The 13,171-nt window shown below is 28.6% G+C and overlaps 1 protein-coding gene across 9 annotated transcripts in view; it reads right to left on the bottom strand.

Annotated features, from left to right (window-relative positions):
* LOC113549443 (polypyrimidine tract-binding protein 2) overlaps positions 1 to 13,171 on the bottom strand; it is a 175,638-nt gene that overhangs the window by 111,718 nt on the left and 50,749 nt on the right. For 3 of the 9 annotated variants that reach the window (XM_026950741.1, XM_026950742.1, XM_026950743.1), the window contains one exon: positions 699 to 909. The exons of 1 other annotated variant lie outside the window; for it this stretch is intronic. In XM_026950741.1, the coding sequence (XP_026806542.1) occupies positions 699 to 827 (129 nt within the window). In that variant the 5' untranslated portion in view covers positions 828 to 909. Of the gene's footprint in view, positions 1 to 698; positions 910 to 13,171 lie in introns of those variants that run through there. 5 more of the 9 variants (XM_026950745.1, XM_026950747.1, XM_026950748.1 and 2 more) reach the window with 2 other exon arrangements.

Here is a 13,171-nt window from a genome sequence, read left to right as displayed (position 1 = left end):
TTTTTTTTATTTTATCTATATGGAAAGTTTTTATAAAAACGTGATAATATGTCAATTTACTTGAGAAAATTTCGATTTGATGACTAAAAATTTATAATACTAGGTGTATATATATATAATATATAATACTATAATCAGTCGAGATATTTACTGACCGATAGCTTACGTGTGTTCTAATAATATGCTATTATTATTTTGTTAGTGCACAATATCACTGTATATTTTAAACAATTATTTGAGTAATTTCTAAATCGCTACATTATACATAATATTATGACATTTAAATCGATATCCTTCAACGTAAATCGTAAAACATATACAATCTCTTCTATTCGTACAAACGGTTTTAACATTAATGCTGTAACTTTTCATCCAGTGGATAACAATAATTTTAAGCACGTGTATTTCGAATAGACGCTCGTACTTCTTATTATTACGTGAATAATAACTTAACATCAATTTAAAATAAAAATTCTTGACACATTGCACATTTGAACGCCACCACCAACCTGCACTAATACAGCACATACGATTTTTTTTCAGGTACGAAAAACAGAGGATGTTTGACGTGTTAATAATATTAACGCAACATCGGAGGATAATTGCACAAACAACCGCGAGCTCCGACACACAAAATATAAACAATATAAATGTATTGACGATTAGACGAGTTTGAAATTTCGACCACACACACTCACATATAGATGGTACATTGAACGGAGATGGATGAAGAAGGGTACCTGATAGCGACGCTTGAAAGAGAACAGTTGTAGGCTGTCGTCGATTTGCTGATTCGGAGAGTCTTCAGAAAACAACGGATACTTCATTGCAGCCGCGAGATGATTGCACACAGATGGCGGCCGAGAAGTATTGGAGTACGATGATCAATATCTTATATCTGCAATATACCTGTAACAGTTAGTAACGTACATAAATTATTAATAAGACGTATAATGTATCGTATTATATGTAATGCACACAATATATGATCACCGAGAAAATCCTTTTCTCGAACTTCAAAGGTTTCTAAGAAGATTTTTTTTAAAGATAGACGAGAACGGGCATTAGGTATATTATACGTACCGCAAAAATAATGCATTTTAATATAGACATGGCTTCGAATCTAAAATCTCAGATTTTTTTTATCGAATTTATCTACATTACGCAGCTTTTCCCGAACGATTAATATAATATGATATCATGTAAATATGCATTTCCGCCTAATTTATTACTACAAGTCTTAAATAAACGCATTACGCACACACACACCCGTGCGCGCGCGCCCGTTATATAATACGCCGCCGTTCTGATCGACCACCAACACAATTCAAGTTGTTTTATGTATACGTTACAAAAAGAAAACCACACATGACCACTAATATAAAAAAAACGCTAGACGGTCGCGGTGGTGGGCTTAAATTCAACAGACGTTATTATATTTAGACGCGTATGTAAAAATTATATTATATTTTGGTCGTACACGCTCGCTAAAATGGAAATTGTCGTCCAGGGGTTGCCAAGCGGAGCGTGTTTATACCTTAAACACATACAATATACATATACACTCACATAGGATTTTGGTATTTTATGTGAATATTTTATGGCCGGGATCTCGTACACCAAGCCCGGAGGAGAACACACTATAAATTCGTCAACATTTGTATATATGCAATATACATAAAGAATAAACGCTGGGCCACGTTTTGGATGGTTCATTTTATATTCACCGCGTACATATTTTTTTGAAAAACCAAAAACATACAAACACTATGTAAAGACAAACAGATATTTTAAAACGTCATTTTCGCAAAGTATAAACTTGTACGTTGTACCAACGTCGAACGCAGTACAACAACTATTATAAAAATCTAAAGAGATTCATTTTGTTGTTAAATTGACTACCTCAAATAAACCCGAAGACCGCGTATAACTATACTATACAAGAAAACTATAATATAATAAACTCAATTTTTACATAGCCGTTATACAACGAGAAGACATCGAAAAAATCATTAGAAATGTATTTTGACGTGTGAAAAGAAATGCAATTAAAATTCCTCGGCACATTGTTAAAACAATAGACGTCGTTTTTTCGCATTGACGAGGTATGTTAACACATTTCAAAAAATATACGGAAGATCGTGACCTAAACAATCGAAAAACGTCATACAACGATTCTCTCTCAACCTAAGAATTATAATTATAATAATATATCACTCCGAAACGTCTGAAAGATTTGTGAAACAAAATACACCCGCTTCGGGCGGTTTATATATTATATATTATGTGTGCATATACGTATACGTAGTGAACCCGGAATGTGGTTTTTTTTATAGCCTTCACAGACACCCCCAAAACGATTGCTTCGAACACGGTAATAATTATGTACACATCGAAAGAATGTATACCTGTATATAAAAAAAGAACCAACCCACATCCCCTTTTTTCGAACACGTCTAGAAATCACCTGTTCCCGTGAGAACGAATATTATTATTATTATTATTATTATTATTATTATTATTAATATTATTTTCTGTTCACCCGAACCAACATACAGCACCGCGCGAAGGCGCCACAAAAACCCGATACCGGCTATTTTTTCTCTAATGTTTTTTTTTTTTTTTACTTTTATAGGTAAGACATTTATGCAAAAAACTTCCTTCAGTCAGTTAAAATAAGTCAATATAACAGAATATGTTCAGATGTATATTATTATAATATAATACGTAGGTATTTGCAAAAACAGTCGACTTAGGGAACAAAAATATACAAACAATTAATTAGGTATAAAAGAAAACATTGTTCTGTGTATCACGTGTATAATCAAAGCATATGAAATCCACAAAATAAATAAAAATTAAAAATAATCACCATTCCGACTTCCGGCTCAACTGCACCACACGTTATGATATGAAGAATATCCTTAGTAATGTTTTATATTATAATAACACTAAAACCTTATTATTGTATGTTGTTTATAAACACACGCCAAAATACTGTCAATATCAATATCTATCTATAAATATGTATAGCACAATATTACACCCAGTAGGTCAGAACTCATAACATTCCGAACACACGGTTTGTTATTAAAAAAATATACTATTTTGCGTCATAAACTATAAAGATTTAATCGAAGTACAACAACGCATCAAATTATAAAAACAAATACATCGATTAAACATTTTCACTATATTATTATTTCCGTTAAATTTCAAACCAAACTCATTAAATTTCTATTGTTTTTTGTGCAACGATTCAAGTAAAAAATAAAGGGTCACACATATTATGTCAAATAATCACATTAATATAGAACGTACATTCTAACAATTTGCATACTTTTTTGTATTGAATAAGATTATGTTGAGAAGACTATACATTTTTTTCAATTATAATGTGATAACATTTTGTTGACACAATACTTGGCTAACAAATAAAATCTAAAATAGTTGAGAAATAAAATCCAAAAATGAAACGTTTATTTAGAAACGTTACATTTTATATTCGCTATACAGTTGACTGACATGTAGACTCAAGGCATAAACGAGTTAATTTACAAATATTGTCACAGTTTTTAATTTATTCTAATGACAAATGTACAACAAAACATTTTTTCATAAACAGTATAATAAATATACATTTTAAAATAATTACTGAAGTATTCATTGGCTTTCAGTCAGTTTTCGATTGCTAATTTAACAAAGTAAAAGTATTATAATGCTGTACAGGATAAAGAATGTGGTTCATCAAATTTATTGAATCCCGAAAAGATCAAGGCAAAAAATTAAGAGAAAAAACAACAAAGAAAAAGGAACAAAAATATATTAAAGCATGTTTAACATGTTCTGTTGTAAAAGAACCGGCTTTTAAAATACTATATAGTTCTTAGTATTCCTGGATAATTAGTTATATTTTTGTGAAATATTTCCGAATAAAACATTTGATACCTTTATACTTGCAAAACAAGTATACCCTACAAAATCTATCTTTTACCACCTTAAGAACATTTAAAAATTAATAAAATTAATAATAGTCAACATTCTTTATAGTTAAATAATAGCACACAGCATAAAAATTATAAAGAATGAAAGAAAGTGTGAAAAGGTCTACACAGAGAATTTCCAGTAATAAGAACTTATTTTACTCTACATGTGTTATATTTTATTAAAACAAAATAAAAGCATTGCATAAAGTGTAAATTAAATAATAATGAATGCATATGAGTACATCTATTTTTCTAAATTTATAATACTATATCTATTTTTTCAATTGGTTCTTTTTTTCCCTTTGTATTTTTTACCGATTACCATTATTTACACCAATATGACGAGAACTTGATTTTGTTAAATTGTACAGACAAAAATACAAAATACATGGTGTGTTTATGAATAATATAGATGATATATATTTGAATTTGTGAATAATAGATACATGATGTATAACTGTGCAACACTAAGCAACATATATTCGGCAATGCTTTCAGCACAAAACTTATGTAGACATTATACAATCAGTATACATACAGTGCACTTTTGAAAGTCTGTTTCAAACATTTATAAACTACGTCATTATGAGTACACAATAAATATAAAATATTAGAGGAACTCTGTCAAGAAATTACTTAACATTTTTTTTTTTAACACAAACAAACTATATATTTTATTATATTTGAATCATCGTCTGAATTTATCGATAACTATATAATACGCGAGTATAAATTTCCGTTTTGTCATCTCATTATTATTACACTTGTTATAGTTGTTAATTGTGTAGAGTATACATTGTTTATTGTCTTTTTAATATTTTTATCGTTTTTCTTTTCACCGGATTGTTTTGTTGTAATTAAATTCAACACCCTTTACTGAAGTGCTTTTGCGAAACAAAAGCTATAAATATTATAAAAATACATCAGAAAAAAATGACAACCATATAACTAAAGTGCTGCATTTTCACAATTTTTGTGTAAAACTCTTCAGGATCCACGTCGAATTTGTGATTGTTTTGTAAAAAAAGAAATAACATTTATTATTCGTACAAAATATATAAATTTTACTCTCAAGGATGGTTAAAATAAAATTGTTAATTAAAATTCCCTCTTTGAGCTGCAGCAGATATCACCAGTTCAAATAGTTCTCATGGATTTCTTAACGCCCGAATAATATTCTCGAATATTCATGAATTAATAGATTTTTATTAAACAACTAGAAATGCTTACAATAAATTATTAAAAAATAACCCATAGGATTGGATAAATATTAATTATACACAATCAAGAGATTGTATTAATATTGAATGTGGATTGTATGTGAAATTTCTAATGTCCATAAAATTATCCATCAATTTTATTAGGCTGGGCATTAATATTTATTTAATATTATGTTTTAAATCATAAAGCAATATTTTCAACCAATACAAACAATACTGCACTTATATTCCAATTCTTAATACTAACCAAATAAGCCATAATTAATATTTTTTCAATATACTACTATAATATCATAATCACTTATTAAATACATAACATGTTATGAATATTTAAACAATGTTTAGAATTATAATAATGAAAATTATTGAAATTATTATATGCACACGAAAATAAATAAAAAAGTAAATATACTATTAACTAAGAATACGGCATATATCATATTTATATATATCATACTCCTGTCTCCTATAGTGTTTAACTAATATCCCTACAGTTCATTAATATTTAATATACTCACGCGCTCAAATATTATAATATAGAGCTAATAATAGCATAGCATATTATATTTCTAACTTATTGTGTGATTCGAATTTAAAGTAGGTATATGAGATTCATTATTTTTGAAGTGGATTCATATAATATGTAGTAATAACCAAACCTTTCAGCGTAAATAACTGACCACGTTTTCGGTGAAGTACAGGGTATCATACACTACCTCGGCACGGTAAAAATGTAATATTAATTAGTTGATGACAAGATGTAGAGGGTCAGAGGGAACGCAGAACTCTCAAGGGTTTGATCTACATAAAAGAGAGTAGCGAGGTTTCTATAACTGTGCAACCTTCTAAAAACAGAGTTTGATACCACCAACTCAAATGTTTCTAAGAACAAAAATGGGTGATAATTAAATAAACCACGCTCATTTTATTTATACACAAGACTTAAATGTGATACCTATGTGTATACTTAAAGAAAAACAAAAACTTCACACGATTTTAAATTGGTAAAACGATAATGTAATCTTATAAATTAAATGAATTTGACGTGATTACTCGAGGGCTCAAATACAAATGTAATTTTTAAAATATATAAAAGATTATTCGTGAATTATTTATTATCGTGAGATATTACAATATTATGTACACAACAAATAAATGAAATATTTATATCTTCAATTTTACCATGAAAATTAACAACATTGAAATTGAGAAATGTATAAATTATATATTATAATAATGGAACAAGTATGCAATATTTATTATAGGTAAGTATATGTAAAGCAAATTGAATGCTTAAATTTATTTTATTGCTCGATCAAATCAAGAAAACTTTACACTTCAGCGATTACTATTTATTTGATTTTATTAAATTCGCCTTTATTGATACATACATAAATACCTGATATTAAGTTACAATTGCCTGATTCAAAATATACGCTTAACGTTCAAAAACGATAACAAATAGAAAATGGATACATAATAGGTATTTGCCACCTACATACAGACTTTGAGTAAAAAAAATTCTCGTCGTCACATGTATTATATTATACACATACACCTATACCTATATTGTACCATTCTATATATAATATATTAACTGAACACATGTGTTGAATGTAAATCACATATTCACAACAAGAAAATAATAATAACGTTAAATTTTAATGTTTATGGGGGAAAATACGTGCCATTAAGGGGGCACACGGTATATGTATTATAGTGGTGACATTGAATGGCAACGAGATAAATAAATAAATAAATAAATATATATTACTACTAAGTTAACAGATAGCGTGAAGCTGTTATATTATTAGCTGTTATATAAACATATTTATATTATTATTATTATTATTATTGTACGGTACGAGACACTGAGATAGTACAGAAAAATAAATAATACCAGTATTTTCGTTTATAAATTATATATTTCAAAAATACTACTAATGAGAGTAGTACTTACATTTGATTAGGTACTACATGTGACTACCTCACACGTGTATCCAATTATAATATGTATACCTATAATTGTCTTGGTTTAAAGAATAAAGATTGCAAATATTTCTTTTAAATAAAAAAAAACCTTATAAATTGCAAATGAATGGCAATGCAGTTTGATATTTTATATGAGTAAAATTATAAGGAATTATTATTTTATTATCGCACTTAAGAAATTTAAAGGAATTTCGTTTTGTTGGGATACATCAGGAGAATAAGTTTTACAAATAATTTATGACCAGAAATTTTTTATAAGACATTTTAAACCTCAATAAATTTAAGTTTTATTTTGAAAAAAGGTTAGAAAAACGATTGAAACTTTAAAAATCTTACCTTGTTGTATATAAAAGTGTATAAGATATACATTATATGTACAGTATACATAATTTATAAAAAAACACCTAAGTATAATTTGTATATTTAATGTTTATATTGATTTATATATTTTCTTGTCGGACATTAAGTTTGATTGTTTATTTTTGCCTTAAGATTTACTTCGATATTACTATTACCTGAGGTAGTTACCACAATCTGATTCTTTGCTTTCTCCTTTTTTTTAAGTCTAAAGACCCTTCACCCTCCCAATTAAATAATTATTTAATTATGCCATTGTTATTTGCGTAATCAAGTCAATCGAATTTATTTATTTAGAATCCTTGAATATATAATTATTTACCTAAGATTTATAAAAAAAAATAAATGTGTAAATTGTTTTTACAATATGAAATGATTTATGAAATATAAAATTTTAAAATTGTAAATTAATATAAAACTATAAATAAATTAAAAATTACTTTTAAGTAAAATACGCTCCCAATAGACAATCTATTATAGTACTATACATTATATTTATATTTTAAACGAATAGCATTGAACAAGAAAATAATAAGAATATTTTGAACTTTACACCTTAACAATTACAAATTGATTACTTTTAAACGGTAACTTTAGATGAAATAATAGTACCTGAAATATCAATAATATAAATAATTATTTAGGAAAATAACACAAATTGTACATTAAAGGGTCGTTAAAATTAATTATTACCATATAATAAACGTCTAACATCTATAGTTCTATCTGTCATATTCATCTCATATAATTTAAGTATAACTAGATAAGTGTATATAATATACTTTGATAGTTTGATGCCACTTGTCTATTCCAAAACTTTGATCAATATAAACAAACTTGGCACCATTTACATTAATACAATTAAATAAATTAAATAATAAATAATAATTATAAATATACTATTGTCTTGTAACACCTAGTTTAATAATACTTGTGTATCAGTTAAGTGTTGCAAAATTTTTTACACGGATATTTTTGTCAACTTTCTCTGACGAAGTTCTCATTATTATGATTTTAATAATAGTAATAATTATTATTGTTATTATCATTATTACGAAACGACAATTCTGTCGAACTAAGACTGCGAATCCGCCCAACCCAAAGATCGTTGGGACTTGCAGATGAGCAAAATCGTGACAACCGGCTACAACACGAATGCTCAATACACCACACTGCAACACGCCAATAAGATGTTTGAACATCGTGATTTTTAATTTATTATTATATAGAATCTTGCAAAAATGTATAACGAATTTATAATATTATATAAATCATATTTCCGGACCAATTAAAATGACATACTATGCACATTACATGACGTCATTCGGGGTATTGGCTGGTGGTCAACATCCGTTTATCTGGAAACCCGCGTCTAAGGGAGCCATGTGTGCGTAATGGGTATTTGGCTCGAGTTTAAAGTTAAGATCCAACAACGGGTGTCGGGTGAGGGTGGACGACGGATCGTTAAAAATAATGCGCCAACCGTAAAAAAAAATACGTATATATTTATATTTATTTCTGTACGCGATAGGATCGAAAACTGTTAAAATAATAACGCTACGGACCAATAAAACAGTCTCAAGATAAATAAAAAAAAAATCATTTTAAAAATTCTGATACAAAAAAATAATAACAACGTATAGCTGGTTACTGTAAAACCAGTCAATTGCACAACTATATCGTACCTATGTGTTTTAACGATTGCATATTATAAAACATACGACCAAGTCTGTTTGTATAAACCTAATATTCATGGTGTACAGTTCGTATTTCAAATTGTAGAAATCAATATACAATCCATGAAGAATTATTGAACATTAACATAAAAATCAAGTATGCATTTGATGCCGTCTATATAATATAATAAAATCGAAAAATTTTTGATAAGATTCAATGCATATATAATATAAATTATTTTTAACAAATTTACTGCAGGAGAGCCAAAATGACAGCTTCTGTGCAGTTTAAACTGTTTAAAGTTCCACTTATAATTTTTTTTTACTAATCAATTATGCATTATAATTATATATTTATATGAGTAAGGCAATTTGTTCATTGAAATGGCAGAGCAGCCAAAAAAAATAATAATAAATAACTCCGAATAATTGAAAATTCAAGGTATATTTTGTCATATAGATTCATCGATGATTGGTGATGGTGTTATAAAAAAAACAGGTCAAATTTAATGCCTCTGACAATAATTATAGTGGCTAATTCTTATACATAGCCCTAAACCGCAATCCAGTAATCTGTCTCTGTGGAAATATTTTGCGTTTAAATTTGAAATAAACACCAAATCTGCAGCAACTCATTAAATTACGAAATATATTTTATAAAAACTGATATATAGCTATAGTGTATTCGAAGTTAGAACTTGTAGAAATAACACTATTCGCGCGGAGATAAGTGTACCTAATGTGTGTAAGGAACTTACATTTTGAATACGCTTCGTTTTTAAAATTATTCAATTTTCTGGGCATACAAACTATAAAGTTTATGTTGCTAATACAATTCAACCGAAATCGTAGACTGCAGGCTGGAACGTTTAATCGCATATAACCAACGATATGATGTTTATAGATCATTATAATCTGTATAGTGCTTATTATTTTGTTTCAATATAATAATAATAACATTTTTATCGATCTCATCACGCCGTGTAGTAAGTATACCGTAATGGTCACGGACATTTTCAGTAATAGCGATTTTAAAACAATATTATTTTATATATACGCACGCTCTGTTTTGGGAGTGGGATATAACCACCACACTCCGCGAGTGTGTAATCCGAGTGACGCGCTGTAGGGGATGAAGTAAAAAGGGGTAGGCCTGCGCTCGAATAGGGTAGACTACACACTATACACGATGGGGCGAACTGGTGTGTATACGAAATAATAACGCTAATTAACGTCGGTTTGCGGTTTTCAGTCGGTCACATCGATTTTGGATTCTCCAAACAGGCGGCGGTTGGTCGAGTGTGTGTATATATACGTATGTATATGTGTTTGAGTGTGTGCACTCACAATATTTATATATATATTATGCTCTACATATATATACAAGTGCGTATACGACGAACAGGCGACGAAAGCCGGGAAAACGTTTCCGGACAATATTGTGAACCGTATAGTGTCATATTATATATTATTATTATATCATATTATTATTAGATACTCGCGGCGCGATAACACTGCTGTCGGAAAATCGAGTGGTGCGGATACAAGAGCGGCTGATGATGGTGATGCGTATATGAACGAGAAAAAAACCATCATACTTGAGATGAATTATTAAAAGAAGAGCTCAGTGAAAAATAAAGAGTTGTGTGTACATAATAATTTATTATTCTACTCTACGGTCTCATTGACAAACGTCAAATTATATACCTACGTACGTTTTCGTTGTTAATTGGAAGACGCAAATACATTTTCAGCGATAAAATTATACAGTGGTTGTATAATTTACACGCGACACCGAAATGTACAGTATATAATTTAACAAATTAAAACTTTGAACTGTTTCGTTAAATAATCGTATACATATTATTATTTACCTATCGTTTTAATTCATGTACAAAATGCGTTAGAAAGCGGGGGTTTTGCAGCTCACGGTGATAGGTAATAAACGAAAAGATAAACACAAAATACGCGCAGTAATTTATATTGCCCATATACCCACCTATGCTATCTACATATATATTATGATCGACAGTAATGAATAACTTATAATAACCGCGGACTGGTCGCGCGTCTATTGATCATTAAAAACGACCAAAATACCAATAGCGGCTCTCTTGTAGTGCACGAATAGTCGTCACTATATACTAGTAAATAATATAATATAATATGTGTATGCGTGTGTATTTTAGCCGACCTCAAAATAGCACTTTGGTTTTTAGACTGCGTACAGACACTACATCATATAGGTACTAACTTGAAAGTAATACGATGACGGGTAAGTTCTTGTGACCCATAAACTAATTAATTGAACAGACCCGAGTATATGACTACAAGTTGGTGAATAACGAATAGTGATGAATGTGACTTGCACATAGAACTTGGCAACTGAGATCCGTCTTAATTTCAAAGTAAATCGTCTAGTAATTTTTGTCATAAGCTATGATATATATGTTTATTTAAACGGTATACATTATATAAAATATATCTATGACGTATCGTGGATACTTACATACACAGAAAATAAAAAATAAAAAAGTGTTATAAAAACGTGTACACACATTTATATAGTATTATAAAGAGAAGTCGAGAGAATCTTATAATACCGATGAGTCACCGAGCATAGGTATAATATATTATTATTATTATTGAATAGGTAAGTACGATATACGGTGACGTATTCTTAATTTTCCCTACGACAAATTATTAATTTAGTATTTTTTTCTTTACCAGGTTATTATATAAATAAAACATAACATATATCATAATAAAACTAACGGCAAATGTGATTTATTATAACACTCAGATAAAACGCACCATAAAAACGAAACCTACAACTATTTTAAACTTGAATTAATCACTATTGTTTAAAGGTAAATTTATATCCTCTTTAAATGTATAAATATGATATACTAAACACATATATTGGCAAAATCAAAATTCATACAACAGTATCAAGTACTTTATTTCACCAAGGAACCTAATGGTTTTACAATAAATTATGTTGTACCGCGTACTCTGTTCACACTTTTTCTAGTAGACGATTGATTTCATAAATTTCGGGCATTTCATATAGATTAGAGATTTGACAAAAATTCGAATCTTTTTCAAATTTTTTTATTAACTCTTCAAATAGTTTTATAAAACACCGTTTGCAAACAATCAATAAAAATCATAGAAACTATTTCGATGAAATTTAAAAATGAACAATATTGTAATATATATCTAGAAACAAATACATTAATTTATACATTATAAAAATAATTATTTTATACATTTTCTATACAATATTATACGGATTACATTTTTATTTTATTAAACGTTTACAGGCATAGATTACTTCTCCGTGCACAATAAAATCCCAAATACGCAGTAGTTCCAAACTCGAATAATTATTTAAATCCATCCGATAGAGCTACTGATGAAGTGTAACAATGTTGGTATTACACAATACATTTTTATAATATTACACTTGTATCGTTGTTTTTTTTTTTTTTTGTATTATTATTATTTGTATTTTGTGCGTTGTTATTTGTTCTAAATTACTGAAAAAAGGCAACAAACGAAATGAAGATAAAAAAAATATATATATGCTTAAAACTTGTACAAAAAACCAAACAAATAATCGTCCAAAGGCAATAGCGGAACTACAAACGTAGTCTGGCTAGCGCACTAGCACCGCCGTAATGAAAACGGACGATCAAAAGAAATCGTTTTGCGCATATCGTGTGAATAGCCGAGAATGGAAAAAAAACCTTGATCGAGTTATTATTTTTCGAGCTGCCTAAACACCTAAATATATGAATGTAATAATATATTATACAATTTATACACTATACGAGTTAATAATACGATATTACACTCAAGGAAATTGTTAAATGTCGACGTGAGAACGACGGTTGTTGCGGCGCTGTGAACAGCGGAAACACATCGCTATGAATAG

This window comes from Rhopalosiphum maidis, chromosome 1 (genome assembly GCF_003676215.2).
Source record: "Rhopalosiphum maidis isolate BTI-1 chromosome 1, ASM367621v3, whole genome shotgun sequence".
In the NCBI taxonomy this organism is placed as follows: domain Eukaryota; kingdom Metazoa; phylum Arthropoda; class Insecta; order Hemiptera; family Aphididae; genus Rhopalosiphum; species Rhopalosiphum maidis.
The sequence above is the reverse complement of the archived record's forward strand: the minus strand, read 5'-3'. Positions and strand labels throughout refer to the sequence as shown.